General features: G+C 41.7%; 1 protein-coding gene across 2 annotated transcripts in view; it reads right to left on the bottom strand.

Annotated features, from left to right (window-relative positions):
• The window catches only part of LOC118653905 (amine oxidase [flavin-containing] A-like), a 60,373-nt gene extending 38,276 nt beyond the window's left edge, over positions 1–22,097 (bottom strand). Inside the window, exons 1-2 of one of the 2 annotated variants that reach the window (XR_004966917.1) lie at positions 20,629–22,097; positions 8,103–8,197 (exon numbers count right to left, since the gene is read on the bottom strand). Coding sequence is in view for 1 of the 2 variants with exons in the window: in XM_036304855.1 (XP_036160748.1) it covers positions 8,103–8,197; positions 20,629–22,036 (1,503 nt within the window). In the remaining variant the exon portion in view is untranslated. The remainder of the gene's footprint in view (positions 1–8,102; positions 8,198–20,628) is intronic. The other variant, XM_036304855.1, reaches the window with a different exon arrangement.
• Between the last annotated feature and the right edge of the window lie 645 nt (positions 22,098–22,742).

Here is a 22,742-nt window from a genome sequence, read left to right as displayed (position 1 = left end):
CTTTAGCTGATTTTAAAACACTTGCAGGGAAGAATGCATCATAGGAAAAAGGGTACAAAAAGGTATTAAAAAGATTCATATACCTTACAAATGAGTTTATAAGTAGGCAAGGGCTCTTTCTTAAACTGAATTTTACTTTACTCCTCTTAAATGCAGTTCTCCATTTTCCCAGCTTCTTTTTTATTCACACATTCCCCAATGATTTAATCAGTAAATTAAATATTGGTGAGTTATAAGTCCTTCATGTTTTTGTAATAACTTCATATGTGTCTTACTTCTTTGTTGTTTATACCAGTTCTTATTCATGTTGCCTCTTCTCCTTGTTTGCCTAATTATATTTTATTGCATGCCAGTCATTGAGTTTGAAAAACATGGACATACTTTTAATCCTAGGAGATGATATCTTTCTTATAAACGATTCATGTCTGCTTCTGCCCAACACCTAGGTTTGCTAACAATACCAGGTAACTTTATTGCATTTTCTGTCCTGAAGGATTTGAAGCTGGGATGAAATGCACACACGGGCTAATACTTGTGCAATTTGCCCTTAGTCCTAGGACACAGTCCAGCCCAAAGCACAAGGAGTTTGCCAACACTTCCCTCCACACACAAACACTTTTCTGAACTGTGGACTTGACCTTCAGTTGCCCTAGCTTTGTAAGACTTTTGAAAGTACTATTCAGCCTCTCACTTGCTTCTTCATTGGTCAGCAAACTCCTCCCTCTCCACCATACTGGTAGGGGGATAAGTAGGTCAGTCTTTTCCTTCTGGATGTAGAAGGGTTGGGACAATTTACCTACTCTATTATTTCCATAATATTGTCAAGTATTATTCAACCTTGACTTCCTAAAGTAACCCAATCTCATATTATCTTATTATTGCAGGAAATGCTTTGCTAACTTTTTGTTCAAGCTTTTTGTTTATGTTCATAAATGAGATTGGGATCCCTCATGATTTTTTCTTCTACAGCCCTTGTCTATTTTAATATACAAAATTAATTAATATACAAAATTAATTAAATGATCTCTTTGAACATTAGGTAGGACACACCTATAGAGCTATCTAGGGTTAGTGTTTTCATTGTGGGAAAATAAACTAAAAATTCAATTTATTTTGAGGCAAAAGCACTACTCATACTTTCTATGTCTTCTTAACTCAGTGTTAATTTTAATAAATTATATTTTTCTTGTGATGTATGCATTTTGTGTATGCTTCAAAACTATTGGTTTAAAGTTCATGACATCTTTTCATTTATTTATTCTTTATTACATCAGTAGTTATATCTTCATTTTTATCCCTTTCATTATTTTTTGATGTCTCTTTTGTCTTTAAAAATATTATGAATTATCTCTTTTCCATAAATCTCTTCAAAGAATCAACCTTTGTGTCACTGATCCTCTTTAATAGGTATTTATTTTCTTATCATTTATCTATGCTATTTTTTCCCTCTTTAGGATTTATTAGACTCTGAATTTTCTACTTGTATGCTTAATTTATTCATACTGAGCTTTTTCCCCCATTTCTTTTTAGGCTATAAATTTTCCTCTAAGTATTGTTTTAGTTATATCCATAACTTTATTCTATTATTTCCATTATTGTGCAGTTCTAAGTATTTTCAAATTTCTATTACACTTTCTCTCTAAATCCATGTTTCTAAAAGTCCTATTGTATTTTAATTTCCATAGACGAAACGGTTTTTAATTATGTTTCTGTCATAACTGTATTGTGGTCAAAGAATGTGGTTTATATGATAACAATTCTTGAGGCTCACTTTATGACAATCACATGGTCAATTTTCAAAGATTTTCCCACTTTTACACAACATACAGTCCATAAGCTTTATGCATATTCTATACACATTCATTAGAATAACATTGTGTTCAGCCTTTTTTGTTTGCTTACTTTATTATTTAGAAATGTGTGCTTAAAATCTCTTCTATAGGGCATTTATAATTTATTTTATTTTACTTAATCCCTACACATATTTCACCTAGCCCCGCAACCTTCCACCCCACCCCCCAACCCCCGTCCCTCTGACAGCTATAAGCTATAGTCTGTTATCTATCTACTAGGGGCCCGGTGCACGAAATTCGTGCACTGGGTGGGCGGGGGGGGGAGTGTCCCTCAGCCCAGCCTGCCCCCTCTCACATACTGGGAGCCCTCAGGCGTTGACCCCCATCACCCTCCAGTCGCAGGATTGGCCCCTTGCCCAGGCCTGACGCCTCTGCCAGAGGTGTCAGGCCTGGGCAGGGGACCCCCCTCTCCCCCACATCACCGGCTCTGCCCTTGCCCAGGCCTGATGCCTCCACCAGAGGCGTCGACCCCCATCACCCTCCGATCACCTGATCGGCCCCTTGCCCAGGCCTGACGCCTCTGCCAGAGGTGTCAGGCTTGGACAGGGGACCCCCAACTCCCCCCATCACTGGCTCTGATGCCCGCCCAGGCCTGATGCCTCTGGCCCTGGAATCATGCCTGGGCAGGGGACCCCCATCTCCCTCTGATCGCTTGCTCCACCCCCACGCCCAAGCCTGACGCCTCTGACCCAGGCTTCAGGCCTGGGCAAGGGGACCATCATATCCCCCCAATCCCTGGCTCCGCCCCCCCCCCCAGGCCTGATGCCTCTGGCCCAGGCATCAGGCCTGGGCAGGGGACCCCTAGCCCCCTCCGATTGCTGGCTCCGCCCCCCGCCCAGGCCTGATGCCTCGGCCAGAGGAGTTGACCCTCATCACTCTCTGATCACCGATCACCAGATCGGCCCCTTGCCCAGGCCTGAGGCCTCCAGCAGAGGTGTCAGGCCTGGGCAGGGGACCCCCAGCTCCCCGCGATCTCCCGCTCTGCCCCTGCCCAGGCCTAATGCCTCTGTCCGAGGGTTAGGCCTGGGCAGGGCACCCCCAGCTCCCCACGGTTGCAGGCTCCGCCCCTGCCCAGGCCTAACGCCTCTGGCCAAGGCATTAGGCCTGGGCAGGGGACTCCCAGCTCCCCGCGATCTCCTGCTCTGCCCCTGCCCAGCTCCCCGCAGTTGCAGGCTCCGCCCCTGCCCAGGCCTAACGCCTCTGGCGGAGGCGTCCGGCCCGGGCAACGGGACCCGCAGCGGCCCGCGATCACTGGCTCCGCTTTAGGCCCAGGCAAGGGACTGCCAGCTTCCACCGTGCCCAGCTCCCATCGCTGGCTCCACCCCTACTTCCTGCTATCACTGGCCAGGGCGGCAAAGGCGCCCGATTCTCCGATCATGGCTGGGGGGCAGGGCAAAGGCGGCCCGGGAAGAGTCTGCCCCCCGACTCTTAGCTCCTCCCTGGGTTTCCGATCACTGTCAGTGGCAGGGGGCTTCTTCCTGCTTTCCCTTTCGCCTCCCTGCATTGTGCCTACATATGCAAATTAACCACCATCTTGTTGGCAGTTAATTTGCATATAGCCCTGATTAGCCAAGGAAAAGGGTAGCGGTCGTACGCCAATTACCATGTTTTTCTTTTATTAGTATAGATAAGTCTGCATCTATTTTGTTAGTTTATTTTGTTCATTGACTTCCAAATGTAAGCAAAATAATATGGTATTTGCCTTTCTCTCACTGGCTTATTTCACTCAGCAGGGCATTGTAAGGACACTGGCTTTTACTCTGAGTGAGGAGAGCCATTGAAAGGTCTTCACCAGAAAAGTACCAAGGTCTGATTTAGATTAGGAAGGCTCATTCTAGATGCTGCAATAGGACTTGATTATAAGAAGCAATTGTGAAAGCAGGGAAATCAGTTAGAAGGCTATTGTAGTAATTTGCCCTAGAGATGAATTCTGGGTATATTCTAGATCTATTCTGAAGGCAGAGCTAAAAGAATTTCCTGACAGAATGAATGCTGAGCATGAATCCACATTTTTTAAAAATTTGCCATCCTCTGATATGAGGAAGGCTGCTGGAATAGCGATGTTGATGAAAACGATCAAAAGCTCAATTTAGATACGTTAAATTTGAGATATCTGTTCAACGTCTAGGAGACCTGCAAATTTCTAACTTCCTCGACAGAGCAGCATATATATTTTATTCAGCATTTTACTTACTTCAATGGGGAGTTAATTGCGGTTTCCATTAACTCAGTGGTTCTCAACCTTCTGGCCCTTTAAATACAGTTCCTCATGTTGTGACCCAACCATAAAATTATTTTTGTTGCTACTTCATAACTGTAATGTTGCTACTGTTATGAATCGTAATGTAAATATCTGATATGCAGGATGGTCTTAGGAGACCCCTGTGAAAGGGTCGTTTGACTGGCAAAGGGGTCGCGACCCACAGATTGAGAACCGTTGCATTAACCAGAAATGAAGTGTTCCTCTGACCTTTTATTCTGTCCCTCATATAACTCGTACGTCCCCTTTACTAACTATTGGTGCTTTCATCCAAACTCTCTCTAATCTCCAACATCTTTTTTAAGAGATGAAGGAAACTGGCATCAGTGCTCCAATAAATTTCTAGTCTTCAACAAAGACTGCAAGAGAACTCTGAAATATGATGGCTTTAAAACAGATACTATCCTTACAGTAAATAACTCTAAATGAAGCAGTAAAAAAATATGAAACACTAACAGAATGTTTCTTTATAAAGTTGAAACATTCTAAAGGAGGTGCCCGATTCAGTCTGAAGATACTAGTATTATAATACCACATTCTGCCATGTCGTACCTCAGTCTTTTGGATTTTGATTTCAATATCATTACTGTCTTTGAAGAGGACATGAACATGTAACCCTATTAGAAAACAAGTGTTGTAGCCCTGTAGGCATTTCAACTTCATTAATTTTGTTCTGAAGAGTTATACACGTGTCACTCTAGAAAAAATTGGGAAGTTCTGAATGAATAGAAAATCTATCTTAACCCAGCTGCCAAATGACAATATAAAATTTGACATTTCAGTACTTAAAGATCCAGAGTAATTTTTATGACACCTTCTCACCAAGTAATCCTAATTGATTATGCTATTAGAAAAATTATAATAATATTCAATTCAGTTTCTTATTAAATGCCATTTCTGTCCCTGTTTCCTAAATCCCTTTTTTCTCCTATTCATTTGAAATCTTATAAATGTTAAATACTAGTTTCCAAGCATTTCAGAGTTACTTTCCCATATACCTAAAGGGAGTTATAATATCATGATCAATACACAATAGTTCTTGTACAGTATTGATATATATAAATTATGCAGCATGAAAAAGCAGGCTGGGGCAATAACATGTTAGAATTCTCATTTCCCTTATACAAATACATTTGTTCTTAACTGAAAATCTCCAGCATGGCTGATGCTCCTATTTAATAACCAAAAGGTTTTAGAGATAAGAAAAGTAGGGCTAAGGGACAACTTAATAACTAGCTCTAAAATGAAGAAATAGTTTCCAGAAAATGACACTGGAATCATATCTAATAAGGTCGTACAGGCAGAATATGCAAATCTTTTGAACTACAAACACTTGCCTTCAATTAGAATTTGAGTTAGAAGGGAACTCCAAATACATATAAATTATATCTCAGTGCTCAGATGAGAAAACTTAGATGTAAAGTACTAATAGGACTTACCCAGGGTAAGACAATGTATCAAGCCAGTACAGGGGCCAGAATCCCAGCCTCTTAACTCTGAGACCAATAGCCTCCCAGTGGGCTACACCTGAGGAAGCACTCAGAAATTCTCCAGATACAATTAATCTGGATTTATAGTAACTTGAAGCAAGCAAGCCAGCAGACATGTATCAGAGAGCAGCACTTCTGTAGTATTTCTTGGCAAAATGCAGATTCAGCTTCAGCAGGCCTGAGATTCTGCATTTCTATCAAGTGTCCTGCTGGTCTACAGGACACTTTGAGTAGCAAGGCTATAGAGCAGCCGTGGGCAAACTACGGCCCGCGGGCTAAATCCGGCCCGTTTGAAATGAATAAAACTATTGAAAAAAAAGACCGTACCCTTTTATGCAATGATGTTTACTTTGAATTTATATTAGTTCACACAAACACTCCATCCATGCTTTTGTTCCGGCCCTCCGGTCCAGTTTAAGAACCCATTGTGGCCCTCGAGTCAAAAAGTTTGCCCACCCCTGCTCTAGAGCACTCGTAGAGCTGAGCAAAGTGGAAATGAGCCCATGATACATCCCTGTATATCTAAAAAGGTAGGAAGTGAATGACTGAGGGGAGCATAGCATGGTGTGGCAAACTGCTGGTGTAATATCCTAGTTTAGATGTTCTTGGGTGGCTATTCCATATCCATTCATAGTCCCTTTCCCATGCCTGCTTTTATTATGCATCCTGAAAATGTTAAATACGTTCCCAGACTCCCTAGCAGCCGAGGATATCTATGTGCCCCAACTCTGGCTGATGGGACTCAAGCAAATGTCTGCTGGGGTCTTCTGGTAAAGGAAGAACTTAGTTGCAGGTAAGATTTGGACCACCTCTTCCTGCTCTTTCCTGCCTTAAAAGAGAATCTGATGCTTAGAGAGGCAGCCCCCATTTGGTTACCATGAGGCAATAAGCCAACATACAAAGAAAGACTGAGTTGAAAGACTGAAAGAGCATAGGCTGGCTGACAAAGCTGAACCCCTGCAGTAGCCTGGACTACCTACCACCAGACTTCTTCTTATGTAGAATAACTGAATGTTTGTATTGCTTAAGCCATTCTTAATATCACTGTATAGATATTCTTTATATGCCAGATACATATTCTAATTAGGATGCTTCCTCTCTCCTTCCAGTCATTTCAACAGTTCAGTTTTGTCCTTACAGCCAACCCCCAGCCTTTAACACTGTGTGCTCTAACAAAGAGTCTCATAAATGCTCTTCTAACTGACAAACCCAAGGGTCCTTTCAGTCTTCATCGTATATCCAATGCTTATGCTATTTGGCTATCATCCCTTCCTCTTTCCTCTACTGATTTGCATGGCACTGCTCTAGTCTGGTCCTCTTCCTCTGCCTCTACTGCTTTCCTCTGACTCCTCTGCCTCTGCCCCCCCGCCCCCGACTTAAATCTGCATGCTCCCCAAATTTCCATGTTTGGCCCTATTTCCTTCCCACCCGATGTCCTCCCACTGTGTACTTTCATCAGCTCCCACAGATTCAACCACCTGCAACCATTTCACTGAATTAGTCGTAAACAAGTTAGTGTTCATTTTTCCAGAATGGTGCTAGAAGCCCGAGTACAGGCATACCCTGGAGAGACTGTACGTTTGGCTCCAGACCACAGCAATAAAGTGAATATCCAATAAAAGGAGTCACACAATATTTTTGGTATCTCAGTGCATATCAAAGTTATGTTTATACTATACTGCAGTCTATGAAGTGTATAACAGCATTATGTCTAAAAAACAATGTATACACCTTCATTTAAAAAAATGTATTGCTAAAGAAATGCTAACCATCATCTGAGCCTTCAGCAAGTCATAATCTTTTTGCTGGTAGAGAGTTCTACCTTCAATTTGTAAAATATGCAATGTCTGCAAAGGGCCATAAATCAATGAGCAATAAGACACAGTGTGCCTGTATGAAGAGCAGTGATGTAATGAAAACTGGGTTTCTTCTCATGTCTAGCTGACCCCACCTGAGCAAAAAGTGCCTCTGGCAGCAGCACACCTCTAAGGGAACAAGGACCAAGAAAAAGTTGCGCAAAAATATGTTGCATTTGTTTCTCCTTATTGTAGCTACACTTCTTTTAAGTTGTGAACCCTTGGATAAATAAATAAGGAACCTATACTAAGTGCGCATGTGTGTGTATGTGTGTGTGTGCGCGCGCATGCATGTGTGTTGTGCTGTATAGTTACTTTGAGTCCAGTCAAACCATAACCTCCCCCAAGACACTACAGATTCTATTTAGATCTTTAGGGTGGAAATTATGACGCTGTACTAAAGTTATTTGTCCTCCTTTGTGTTCTTCATTAGAATGCAAGCTCCTGAGGGTCAGAGGCTGTTACTCTTTTGGTGAGTGCTTGTTGAAAAGAAGGGACACTGATTTGATGGAGTACTTTAGGGCTATGGAGGACAAATGGCTTTGCTGCATGGACTCTTGAGATCTCTTCTAGCTCTGTGTATTCTAATGACCCCACTTCTAGTTTGTGTGAGATACTATATATAAGTATTTAAACCACTTACTCTTATAGTGTACGTTCTACCTCCAACTCTGTCCCGGGCTTCTAAAACCAAAACATCAACTTCATGTTCAGCTAACAGTTTAGCAGCAGACAATCCTTAAAGGGAAAAAAAAAGAAAAACAAAATCAAAGAACATATTAACATGTAAACATGAAACATACAAAATTTAACCAGGTCTACACATAAAATTAATGCAGGGCACAATACACAACCCATTGATTTTGCTGTCTTTCAATAAATTCTGACCACACTGTGATTAATTGGACCACCAATTTTATAATCTGTCATATATATTATACTATCTATCAAACTTTTATTATCTATCATAAGGTTGGTTGAAAAAGTATAATAATTTTAAAAGTACATATTTTTTGTTTTTTGATGATAATCAAATCACATTTAAGAGGACTTAGTGCGAGGTGGGTACTGGAAATATCGGGGTGAGGAGGAATCACTTTGATTTTCTAACCACTATGCTGTACACCTAAACTAATACAAAATAATACTGAATAAAGACTGTAATTGAAAAATAAAATAAAAAAAGAAGTGGGGAGTTATGTCCCACTTCCTTGAGGGTGAAATATGGACATGAATTATTTAGAATTCTTCAGCTCAGGAGATATTTATTTATTTATTTGCTTATTTATTTATTTATATTAGTATGGACTCATAAATGGCTATTTTATACTTTGAGTTATAATCCAACTAGAGGCCTGGAGCATGACATTCATGCACTGGGGGCTGGGGGTCCCTCAGCCCAGCCTGCACCCTCTTGCAGTCTGGGACCCCTCGGGGGATGTCTGCCTGCCGGCTTACATCTGCAATGAAACCTTCAAGAAAAAGGTTCTTTGCTTCCTGGGATATAAATCTCAATTATCTTGTCACTGTGAAATCTAGTTTGGCGCTTACTCCTGCCTTCTTTACCTCACTAAGGTTTTTCCTTTACCTTGCATCTTTAAGCATAATCACAATGCTCTCTTTCAAAAAAAAAAAAAAAAGAAAGAAATTGGCCCATTTCAGTCATGCCACCCTTTCCAGTTAAATTTCTGGTTTTCCTTCCACAACAGGCAATCTAGTACCTCCACCTCCTCACCAGAACAAACCTTGAAAAGTAGCATAGTCCTCACAAAAAAATGTCCGGTGACCCTACTATTAATATAGATAAGTGATATAATCATCAGTCACACCATCCCTGTTATCCTGTTTTATTTTTCTTCTTAGCACACATTGCCACCTGGCACATTATAAATATTAGAAGTCAGCAGAGTCTAAATACTGATAGTACATTTTCTGATCTTTGGACCAGTATTGAACTTTTTAGCAAAAAACAAGAGAGCATCATGTACACACACATTTATTTGGTCCATTCAACCTTTTCTATCTATCTATCTATCTATCTATCTATCTATCTATCTATCTATCTATCTATCTCAGTGGTTCTCAACCTTCCTAATGCCGCGACCCTTTAATACAGTTCCTCATGTTGTGGTGACCCCCAATTTCATTGTTACAAATGGAACATAATTAAAGCATAGTGATTAATCACAAAAACAATATGTAATGATATATGTGTTTTCCAATGGTCTTAGGCGACCCCTGTGAAAGGGTCGTTTGACCCCCAAAGGGATCACGACCCACAGGTTGAGAACCGCTGCTCTATCTATTCACCCATCCATACATTCACCCATCCATTCATTCTTACATATATACATACATCTATCTGTATATCCATCTATATTTTCTGCTTCCTTTCAGAAATAATCTCTGCTTTTGAAAACACCAAATCTTCTAATCCCTTTGATAAGCTCAAAGACAGTGTTGTCTCAAATGATAAATAGATAAAAACTAACAATTAATTTCAATTTGTACTGAATTGGACAGACTGTCTAGACAGCCCTAATCTATTTAATTATTGTTCAGCATTCGTCTTCACTTTAGATAAATGGATCTCACCCAAGTTGGGGAATGCAATTACCCTTTAATTCATTATTTGCTCTATTCTTTCATTGAAACTTAAAATACACCAAGGGTGCTCCACACTGCTCTCCTCAGATTCTGCACACTAAGATGCACTGGGGTTTAAAGCAGTAGATTCCAAAATGTTTTATGGAACACTAGTCTTCAAGATGCTCAAGGGAAAGTATCAATATTCATGGAAGCTGGAATATCTCATGCTGTTTCTCCTTCTGGGAAATGTGTGGTGTGCACTAGCATATTAAAGGCCCTGATAAGTCCTACAGTGAAGACACCTGTTTAACTTAGCATTTCTCTACCCTCTGCCTTTAAAAGAAATAAAAAACAAAAAACTACACCTCAAAACATACTTTTCAAAAGCTGATTTCATATTGTAAAACGTTGTTCACATATTTACAGTAATAAAGTCCCCTGAGCAGGTTTTCAGATGAACAATGCCTAGAGCAAAAGCTAAGAGTATTGAAACAAAGTTTTAATGTAGCTCTGGCTTATGCTCTGCTGACTCTCCTAGTTCTTTCTGTTTATTCTTAAAAGTGACACATTTCTTTAACTTTGACATTTGTTACCACTTAGGAATGTGTATAATATGCATCATATTGAAATTTTAAAGTTAATGTTCTATTATTCAGTGAAATTGTCTCTGGTCAACAAAATTCTTACATAACTACATATTTGGATTCTTGGACCGAATACTCTGAGGACAATAAAAAATATACTCAAACATCAGCTCATACTGAAGTTTTAGAAGCAATATTCCTTAAGCGGGAAAATAGAGAGTAAAAACCATAAATTTTGTTCAAGACACATAGTGACCACTCAATCAAGAAATATTTATCAAGTGAATAAACGAATGAACAGATACATGCAAGAAAAAAAGGGCTTTAATTTAAGCCACATGTCACAGTGAATTTGCTTAATCTGGAAATGGTTATATTAAAGGTCATTTTCATTACATTTCAGGATGCACCCAAAATCCATACCACTTCCGTCAAGAATTGTTTCCTCCATGAAATCCTTTCCTTGTCACTCATTTACTGCTCCCTTCTCTGCATCACCAATGAACCCCTGAACCAACCTCAAGCACCTATGTTTCACATGGTCCCTGGAGAGACAAACGAACTGACAGATAAACTAGAGAACTGAACTCTTCCATTTGGGTCTGAATTTTGTCAAATGCTTCAATGACCAATGATCTTTATAAGTTATTACAAATGCATATTAAATCAGGAATGTATAGTCATGCACGGTATAATGCCATTTTAAAGGTCAATGACAGGCAGCATATACAATGATGGTATACCATAGTCTAGGTGTGTAGTGAGCTATACCATCCAGGTTTGTATAAGTACACTCCACAGTATTTGCACAATGACATAATTACCTAAGAATGCATTTCTCAGAACATATCCCCATCCTTAAGCAGCAAATGACTGTATTTAACATCAATGGCTTCACTTCAATATGTAAGATCTGCCAATACCAGTCTTAGAAAACTACTAAAAAAATCACATCAATCACCAAAGCCTTCCATTTTGTTCACCAGATTATTTCGTTTCAAACCATGTCAGGTTCACTGTTCTATTTATTATGGTTTTAATGTAGAAAATGCAGATGCCTTATATTTCAACCAGTATGTCTTGACTTTTTGTCACTGTCTATTTATAAATTCATTCCTAGTAACTGTCTAATGACCTAATAAATCCTTTGAATTCTTGTTTTTCACAGCTTCTGTGAAGTCTCGGTATGAACCCCAAATATTTACACTACAGGGGCAATAACACTGAAAAGGTTTCTATAACATCAGATGTTGGCCTGGTATAAAAATACGCATATTTTTTGGTGAAAAGGTCCAATAGCTTTCATCAGATACAAAGGGACATTTGCTCCCAAAGGTTAAGAACCTCTTACCTAAAGTATTCAATCATTATGCATTATCTTACACATACTAGGAATGACTTTTTTTAAAAAAAGAAGTAAATTCTTTATATAAAGGCCATTTGACTGGATAGGATGCCCCATATTTTAATTTAAATGTTCATGAATCAGTAACACTTCATGTAATATATTTTAAAGTATAAGTTACTGTGTAACAACAGTCACTACTAGGTTTTAGACCAGTGGTTCTCAACCTTCTGGCCCTTTAAATACAGTTCCTCATGTTGTGACCCAATCACAAAATTATTTTCGTTGCTACTTCATAACTGTAATGTTCCTACTGTTATGAATCATAATGTAAATATCTGATATGCAGGATGGTCTTAGGCGATCCCTGTGAAAGGGTCATTCGACCGCCAAAGGGGTCGCGACCCACAGGTTGAGAACTGCTGTTTTAGAACATCAAACATCAAAGGAAAGCAATAATAAGGTTTACTACAGCTCTATGAATGACCCTATAGCAGTGATGGCAAACCTATGACACGAGTGTCAGAGGTGACAGGCGAACTCATTTTTTTGGTTGATTTTTCTTTGTTAAATGGCATTTACATATATAAAATAAGTATCAAAAATATAAACCTTTGTTTTACTATGGTTGCAAAGATCAAAAAATTTCTATATGTGACACGGCACCAGAGTTAAGTTAGGGTTTTTCAAAATGCTGACACGCCGAGCTCAAAAGGTTCGCCATCACTGCCCTAGAGAGTACAGGAGCACTGTCCTGACAGTCAATATTTTAGGGGTCCAAAGTGAAGTTATACCACTAAGAATTTTGTGGCATGTGGTAGTTGACCCTCTGAGTCTCAGTTTTGGTACTTTTGAGCTTTTATAGGCTGCAATTGTGTGACCCTTGAGCACGGTTAATATGTAAATGATCTCTGAAAGCTTATTATCTGGTTTTCATGTTCTTACTGACACTCTTACCTAATCAATTGATTAAATATTACTACAAAATGGGGTTTTAATTACTCTGGCCTAGCAACAACTAGAATAGGGCTTTTAACTAAGGCTCAAAGGAACTGTGGGGAAAGTGTGAATGAGCACCTGTAAGAAAGACCCAGACACTGATTTAAGTTAGTGTAGGATGTCAAAAATGAGACATGATTCAAACCATTTCCAGAATACCACATGGAAGAAAAAAATGTTGAGAAGGAGTCTGAAAGAGAAAGCTGAAGACTCAGACCTTTAGGAAGCTGCTAATTACTAAAACAATACTGGCAGATATATCACATATAACGAAATCCAATGTTTAATTTTACAAAATGGAAAAACTCTCTTAAGATTTCAAGCAGCCTTAATTCATAATTTTAGACAACATAATGAGGAATACATTAGCTAAGGAAAATACAAATTACTAGTAAAATTATGAAACGTTTTTCAAAATAAACAAACAGTCCTAATAATCAACTTGTCTCAAACCTTACAATATTTCAAAATGTAACTGAACTTCTTTTGATTCATTGTGTGGAGTTCTGAATAACTCAAAGTTAAAATGAAAAGTAACTGTCATTATGAAATCAATTCATTTTATATATATGAAAGTATAGCCTTCAAACAAGTGCTGGCTAGATGTCTACACTCTTGCAAACCCCTGTATGTGATATAAAACTTATAACTTCATTTTTTCTGGGAGACCCGAATCCAAACACTGGAAAGATTTGTCATATGTAAAATATGTTTGTCACACCTGCACAAAGATTGTATGACCCAATATTTGCCAATAGCAGGCTTCTACATTTCTTTTTCTCAATAATTTGTCTCTGTGATTCAATTACACTACAGTTATACAATTATACTATTGTTAAATGTATTTTTCATATTAGCTGAGAATTATGTATAAATTAAAATCAATTAGCATTGGCAAAATGCTAAAAGTGCCCAATAAATGTCAGATCAACCCCAAAGCTCATTCAATCATGAAAATATCAAAATATCAGAACCCAAATAAATGTATTTCTTGTATTCTTTGTTCAACATAAAAATGTTCATAGAGTTAAAGTATCTTAGTTTATTTTTGAGAAAAACTACAAAATAGGGGCAACAAAGTATCCTAAAAGACAGAAAGTTAATGCTCAGCCTGCAGGGAACCTCAGAGTATCTAAGTAACTAAAGCACCAAAAAGAAGCTGCATTTTTAAAATGTAAGCTTTTCCTTAACACTACAAAATCACAGGTATGTGCTACCAAGTTCTGGGTTAAAATGCCTAAAATGCTCTTAGCAGAAATGATTCTTCAGGCTGGAATATTTCAGCAAAAAGGGAAATTGTGGTATGTTGTTGACTCAATTGTCAAAATTCAAAACATTATCAGCAATCTTCTTGCAAAACAGCTTTTCTGCCTCATGACAGAAAGCTTTAATCCCTGCTGACTTTATGTAGCACCAAGTTCAGGGTGACTAGTGCTCTCAAATCTTTTAGTTGAATAGGTTCATAGATAAAAATCTAGGTGAGTTCTCTAGCGCTTAGACCAGTGGTTCTCAACCTTGGCTGCACATTAGAATCACCTGGGAATCTTTTTAAAATCCTGATTTCTGGGCCTCATCCTCCAGAAATTCTGTCTTTGTTACTCATGTTGTGGCCTCACCTCATCACAAAGAAACAGAATTTCCAGAGGATGAGGCCCAGAAATCAAGATTTTAAAAAGATTCCCAGGTGATTCTAATGTGCAGCCAAGGTTGAGAACCACTGGCTTAGACACTATTTGAAAATACTTTCTATATGACACTTGGGATTTCCTTTCCAAATATATGGAGAGAAAAAAACACAACACACTTTTTAACCAGCCAGGAGTTTACAGCCTTAGGACTACAGTGTTTTCACTGTGCACTCACTAACCATTCACAACTCACCCAGGTAAAACAAAACAAAACAAAACAAAACATGGGCAGATGTGGCACACAGGGGTGAGCTCAATGGCTACCAGGATCACATTCCTAGAGACACAATAGGCAATTACTTTCCATCCCTGAAACTCTTGCCATGGGCTTAAAATTAAACACTGCTCATGTATGGATCACAGTCTCATGACTCAGTATCTGAGCTCCTCTGGTCTCTCCTTTCTGGTATATCTTTTTTTTCATCCTCCTATCTCTAACTGTTAAAGTCCTACTTACCTTTCCAGGTCCTAGCACTTTGTTCATATTCGCAACATTAATATTTCTCTCACTGGCCGAAACTGGTTTGGCTCAGTGGATAGAGCGTCGGCCTGCGGACTGAAAGGTCCCAGGTTCGATTCCGGTCAAGGGCATGTACCTGGGTTGCGGGCACATCCCCAGTAGGAGATGTGCAGGAGGCAGCTGATCGATGTTTCTCTCTCATCGATGTTTCTGACTGTCTATCTCTCTCCCTTCCTCTCTGTAAAAAATCAATAAAATATATTTAAAAAAAAAATATTTCTCTCACTGAATTAATGCCGATTATTTTCCCACCTGATTACTTCTTGCAAGAGGATGGGGCAGGACACTACTTACCCATTTTTATACACCTCTTTTGTTGTGATCTAACATATGGTAGAGGCTTCCAAATGCTTGGCCTAGTTTAGGCACCAGAGCCACCTCTGCTCATAATGAGCTGCTGTGAGGGATAGACCAGAATCCCCTTTCCTAGATGTATTCAAAGCTACAGACAGAGGATTAAAATTTCAGGTGACTGGACTGAATAAAAACCCCTTTGGCCCAAAGATCTAAAGTATGCAATGTCCCCTGACAGTGAGCTTTTTTACTCTCTCCCTAAAGAGAGCCAATTCAGAAATTCTCAGTTAATGGCAGGTTTTTAAATCTTATGTCACTGGGTTTCTGTCATGTGTTGTTACATTTGCATCAACTCATGAGTAAGAACTAGCATCTAAAGTCAGTGACTGACCCATTATACTTAAAATAACATCAAGAAATAGAGATCGAAAATAAGTGTGACTTATTAGATATAGATTATAAGCACTACAAAAGGAGAGAAAAATCAAGGGGGAGCCAGAATTATCAAGGAAAGGATTCTTAATCAGGTACTGAATAACAGATAGAATATAAATGGTCAGAGAAGCATTTCCATGTTAAGAAAAATAAAACCAAGAAATGAAGGGACAAAATAAACCTGGGGTAGCTCTGAGGACAGGAGAACAATGTGATTAAAGCTCAAGTCAGTGTTGGGGATAGTAGAATATGCTACTTGTCCAACAATGTGGGGCCAGATAATTGGAGGTGTGGAGGAGAGTTGAAGAGCTGGTAAGAGGCCATTGAAGGTCTTGTAGAAGAGCGAGGTGATGAAGTGTTTTAAAAATTAAATCAGAGAGAACAATGCAGGATGGACATGAGGGGAGAACCCAAAGTAAACAGCAGCCCCTAGGAAGATGGGGACAGAGGTGTCACTGGGAATGGGAAAAAGGAAAAGCCCAAGAGGAGCTAGAAGGATCTGTTGAATAGGTACAGAAGTTATAGAAAAGGATGCGTCAAAAATGATGGAATGGCCCTGGCCGGTTTGGCTCAGTGGATAGAGCGTTGGCCTGCGGACTCGAGGGTCCCAGGTTTGAATCCGGTCAAGGGCATGTACCTTGGTTGCGGGCACATCCCCAGTAGGGAGTGTGCAGGAGGCAGCTGATCGAGTATGCAGGAGGCCGCTGATTGATGTTTCTCTCTCATCGATGTTTCTAACTCTCTATCCCTCTCCCTTCCTCTCTGTAAAAAATCAATAAAATATATTTTTTTAAAAAATGATGGAATGGATATGGTGGTGCCAAAGAGACTGTCAAGGAATTGAAGAAGAGAAGCTGGGTTGGAGAGCAAGGAGGCTTTAGGGCATGTTAAATATGAAGTAAGAACAAGACACTCAACTGTGAAATAGCCAGGAGTATATAAGCTATGAGACTGGAATTTGGAGGAAGAAAGATTCAAACTGGAGACTTGAGAGCTTTCTATAGATAAGGGAAGGCTGAAGTCTTGAAAGGAGAAAGGGGGGGCACAAGAGCCCAAAGGTGACCAGCTGAACCTTGAGGCCATTTCAGAAGTAGAAGTTCCCATCACAAGAATATGGGCACAATGAAAGAAGTAGAAAAGGAGCAATTAGTGTGGGAAAACAACTCAGGGTCCAACAGTGTCACAGAAAACATGAAAGGAGTTTCAAAAAGGACTTGATGACAGATGATGGGTGATGGATAAGGGCCAGAGCATGTAAAAGATACCATCATGCTGCTTACAAATGAGCAGGGGTGTTCCCCCTCTCAACTACTAACATACTATATAATATTATTGAATTGGTGAGTGGACAGAAAAAGAAATTTTGTGGCAGTGAGCTACACTCTGTTTTATGTATCTTAATGACAAAAGAGAGATATATTAATTTGTTGCTATTCTTTGTGCAATCAAAGATATACAAAATGAAAGATAATTCTGCTAATATGGAGTTGATTTTGAGGAATGTCATTGAGAAACTGTACTCTCCTGGGAGCGATTTTGTTATATAATAGGAGTAATAGTGCAGATGAGAAGTACTGGCCATACATTATAAGGGTGTGAGTAATGTATTAAAATATAAGACCTGTCCTGGCCAGTTTCTCAGTGGTTAGAGCATCAGCCCGCAGACCAAAAGGTTGAGGGTTTAATTCCAAGTCAAGGTCATGTACCTTGGTTGCAGGCTCAATCCCTGGGCCCGGTTGGGGCACATGTGGGAGGCAACCAATGGATGTGTCTCTCTTTTATCGATGTTTCTATCTCTCTCTCTGTCTCTCCCTCCTCCCTCCTTTCCACTTTCTCCTCTAAGAAAAAAAGAAAAAATTCAATGGAAAAAATATCCTCGGGTGAGGATAAAAAAAATGTACAAGTCTTGACAAAAGTTACAATAAATATCCAAAAGCATTTACAACTGATATAGGGAATATAAAGTCACTCATGAGATACTGCTAAACACACACAAAGAAGATGTGTTTGATTTCTCAGGAACCCTTGGGAAGTAATGCCTCTCTCATTTGCTTATGAAACACCCATTCTGTGTGCAAAGTTTATCAAGAGCCAAACTTGCAGCTGTGAACTATCTGGGTAGACACAACAGCCACAAGGCAATGTTTCTAGTCAGTTTTGGCATTAAAAAAATCACCCAAATCTGATAGAGATAATATGAGAGGAAGCCCAGTGCCTTTTCCATTGTCACTGATGGACTGAAACTTGGCTTCTGGAATAGGAATCCTGTGCAAGAAATGCCCTTTACTTCCCCTGAATGGAAAAAAAACCACCCAAATTAATAATAGCAACCATGGACAGATCCAGGTTTCAAAGAATGTGGGTTTTATAGAATGTGGGTGCCGGTCTTAAGAGAAAAGAATGCAAAATTAAAAATATAAGATGCAGCCGAAACCGGTTTGGCTCAGTGGATAGAGTGTCGGCCTGCGGACTGAAGGGTCCCGGGTTCGATTCCGGTCAAGGGCATGTACCTGGGTTGCAGGCATATCCCCAGTGGGGGATGTGCAGGAGGCAGCTGATCGATGTTTCTCTCTCATCGATGTTTCTAACTCTCTATCTCTCTCCCTTCCTCTCTGTAAAAAATCAATAAAATATATTAAAAAATATATATATAAGATGCAGTATGAAGCTGGTTATTTATTTAGAATGAGAACCAAAAGGGACCTGCAGTTGTAAGGCCATAAAGCATAAGGGTCATGAGCTGCATGGTAAAGGGAAAAGAGCAGGTAATCAGGCAGAGGAAAAATAAAAAAAAATATATTCCTGAAGAAATACTGGAGCACAGAACAGTGAAAAGACAAGAACAATATCTCAGAAAGAACCCTGAATTGTGAAATATGGATGATATGGAGATCGGAGAAGAAACAGAACTAATCAATTTACATTACACATTCTCATATTTGTTTTCCAGTGATCAACAATCATATTGCTTTAGGATTTTGGAAAAGCAGTCTATTGCAGGCACTCAACAAATGTTTGCTGTGTGAGTGAATGAATGAATGAATGAATGAAAGCAAGAGAACTACTCCTTTTTAAATTTTTGTTTATTAATTTGAGAGAGAGAGAGATTTGTTGTTCCATGAATAGATGCATTGATTGGTTGGTTCTTCTGGGATGTAGCCTGACCAGGGATCAAACCGGCAACCTTGATTTATCGGGATGACTCTCTAACTAACTGAGCTACCTGTCCAGAGCTGGGAAATATTTCTTTTTCTTACTGTCCACCAGGATCTGCTTTCCTGTGATGCTCCAACATACCTGCATGTTTTTGCTGGCACTGGCTGGAGTTGTCAAAGCAACAGCTTATGTCAATCTCTTTTCCGGTGATTAAGACTGTTTATCCTCAACAGGCTAAGTAAAAAGCTATCTTCACCCAAAATTAATTTGTAAGCATGTTGAGAGTCTCCTCAAAAGGCGTATACATAAAAATGGTTTCTGTGGGCCAGCATACTTACTCCCTGCCTTGCTCCCTCTTTCTAAATCAGACCCTGCAGGTATACTTCAGAATTATCAACACCCTTCTGAGTTGTGGACAGATTAGTGTGGGATTCTTGCTAAAGCTGAAACATAATTTGTAAATTTCAAACATGTATACGAATTATGACAACATAAGTGACAATTTAATATATCAGTCATGATGGGGTTTCCAGGACAATAGTGAAAGGCCTCATGCACCACTCCATTGGTCAGCTACAAACCTAAGATAGGACCAGGGGAACACAGGCCCATCAGCTGGCTCAACACAGGACATGATTGGGAGGAGGGGGAGCTCTTATTAAAAGACACAATAGGGCATACCCTGAGTTGACCTTGATCCCAGCTTCACAAAGAGATTCTCTGGGCAATAAATGCCCTACATCTTCCTGCAAGCTCTAAAAAAATACAGTGGGAGTAGGTTAAAACTAAGAGCCTGCCCCTCTTTTTCTATTTTTATTAATCTTTCTCATTGAGGTAACATAGGTTAATATTGCATAAGTTTCAGGTATACAGCATTCTAATTTGAAATCTGTATACACTATATTGTGCTCACCACCTAAATTCTAGTTTTCGTCTCTCTGCATATATTTGAACCTTTTTCTTTAGCAATTCTTCCTCCTTCCTGTTCACTTACCAAATTTTCTAAGGAAAGGCACTTTAAAAAGAGGACTGGAATAACACTATTACTACATCAACACTACAAAAATCCGGATACTGATGTCCTTTGCCTGTTGAGGGCAAATGACATGAAATTAGTGAGGCAAAGCAGCCACCTCAGGAATTAGAAGTGAGACCGTTAAATGGGAGAATATCATTTAGCTGCTTCCCCGCTAGGTAATTTGACTCTAAACACCTCAGTTTCTTGGTTTTGTAAAATGGAGGCGACTCTATCAACCCCCTGTCAGGCTGCTCAGGATTGAGAAAATCCACATAAAGTGCTAAATAGAACTGCACAGCAAGAGCTAACTGTTAGCATTTAATAGTAGTAACAAATTATTGTTCCAGCTTCTCCCCATGCACACCACCACCAAAACTGGCACAACCCCCAGTTCTGCACTGCTTGGTCTGGGGGCAGCCACTATTGCACTCTTTCAAATGCACCAAAGAGAACCCCCTCCCCAAATGCCAGGGCGCTACTGAAAAGCCCCTACTCCAGAGCAACCAGGGACCCTCGGGCTACCTGTAAGGTTCACACTAACCTGAGATGCCACCTCCTATCACGACTACGTCGAACAGGTGGCCGGAGACACTCGCCCTCTCCCGACTCGCCATGCTCTGGTTGACAGTCTCCCAGGGAGAGAGGCTGAGGGTGGCCCAGGGTGCGGAGCTCTCTTCTACCCACTCTTCCTCGGAGCCCGGGGGTGGAGCCAGTTCATCCAGGGATTGCCAAGCAGCGTCCCGCCCTGAGGGCGGAGCGGATACTTGTACTGACACCCCGCGGGAGTCCCGGGGCGGGTCTGATGCTTCCATTGGCATTCGACTGACACTGGGCAGCACGCGCTGGGCGGACATTCTTGCCAACAGTTGGGAGGAGTCTACAGGAAAAGAAGACTGTGGTCCAGAATGCCGAAGGGGGCGGGACTCCGAGGCCAACCCTCTGGAAGAGCCATGCGTCGTGACAGCTTCTTGTGACCAACTACGTGGGGTGCTGAGCACTGAGGACGGGTGGGACCCCTGATTGGCCACTTGCGAGGAGGTCATGGACATGAGCCGTTCTTGTGCTGAGCTCCTGGCCGAGCTCAACAACGAGGACGGGGGCGACCCCTGCTCGGCCTCTAGCGAGAAGTTCGAGGAGTTGGTGTCTTCTTGCACCGAACTCCTTTCACTGCTGATTGTTGTTTGCGAGGGGGACCCCTGAATCGACTCTAGGAAAGAGCCCTGGAACGGGATAAGTCTTGGTGCAGTTACTTTTGGGGTGTGGATTATTACGGATGACAGGGATTCTTCTGACGACCCCTGGGGGGTGTTATGCGGTACCGTAGGCATTGACCCTGAGTCCTCGATGAAGCCGAGCGATGCGCGCAGGGCGGCCCCGCGTATAGATACTTCAGAATTGCTACTGGGCTCAGGAGATGTCGCCCCTTCTGATTCTCGGAGGAGGCTGGGCGAAGGGGACCGGATGGCTTCTTCCACCGATACTGATACTCTTTTGAGGGTGCTACTGCATGGAGGAGGCTCAATCTCAGTGGCTGTTACCCCGAGGTTGTCGGGGTCATTCCCCTCCGGGCTGCTGGAGCCACTGTCTGAACTGGAGACCCCGCTGGTCTGGTCCAAGGCGAGCGAGCCCGGGAGGCCGGTGTTAGACGCGGTGGCGGGTCTCTGGCCCGAACAGGGAGTGACCTGGGAAAACATGCTAGAGCTCAAGGAGTCGTCGGCGTCGGGCGTGGAAATGACCGACTGGGTGGTGCTGGAAGGCAAATAAGACACAGTTCGCCACTCAGACACGGTACTGGAGCCCGTGACGGAGGCCGCGGCAGGGTGCTGGGCCGAGGCGGCCATGACACCTGGCGCTGCCGCGGCCTCCGGCCCGCTCCCTCGGCCGCCCGGGCCGCCTCTGCCGCCGCCTCGGCCGCCGCCCTGGGAGGCGTCGGAGGGCTGTGAGCTCATCGTTCACCGTCACGCTGGGGGGGTGATGTCCTCCTCAACTTCGCTCCGCCCCTGAGAGCGCCCGCCTCTCTGACGCAGCCGCCAGCAATCCGCCGCCGCCGAGGCCGCTCCCGGAAATGAGGCGCGCGATTTCCGGGCGGGCAAGCGGCTGTGGGCGAAACCACCGAGGGAGCGGGGGGGTTACCGAGATGGCGCCGGCGGCCGGGTGAGAATACGGGCGTGGCCGCGTGGGAGGGGGCTTCAACCCGGGGCTGTGATTCTTACACTTTAACTGAACAGAGACCGGGGGCCAAGGTCGACTTCAGAAAGCGGGGACTTTAAGGAAGGGAACCTGGATGGTAGTGTCGCCGGCCCCCCCTCCCCACTTGGTTTGGCTCGTTCTGACGTCACAAAGGGCCTGGCGTGGTCGCGCGGCCTGGCGCCCTCCCTAGAGAGGGGGCGGGGTGAAGCGCCAACGGTCACTTGGTGACGTCGATGATTGGTTTTTCTCTGAGTTTTTCCAAGCCCAGGTGCTTAACCGAAATTGAAGCAAGTAGTCGAGAAAATAACTCGGAGATCACAGATTAAGTGGGGTCTGCAGTTTAAAATCGAAGGTCAGGGGATGGCTACGGTGCAGAAATAAAACAAAGTAAAAAAAAAATACACGTGCCCCCCCCCCGCCCCCCCCCCCACACACACACCCCTTACTGAAGAGAGGACTGTCTCT

This window comes from Myotis myotis, unplaced genomic scaffold (genome assembly GCF_014108235.1).
Source record: "Myotis myotis isolate mMyoMyo1 unplaced genomic scaffold, mMyoMyo1.p scaffold_m19_p_4, whole genome shotgun sequence".
Classification (NCBI taxonomy): domain Eukaryota; kingdom Metazoa; phylum Chordata; class Mammalia; order Chiroptera; family Vespertilionidae; genus Myotis; species Myotis myotis.
This window is presented reverse-complemented; position numbering and strand designations above follow the sequence as displayed.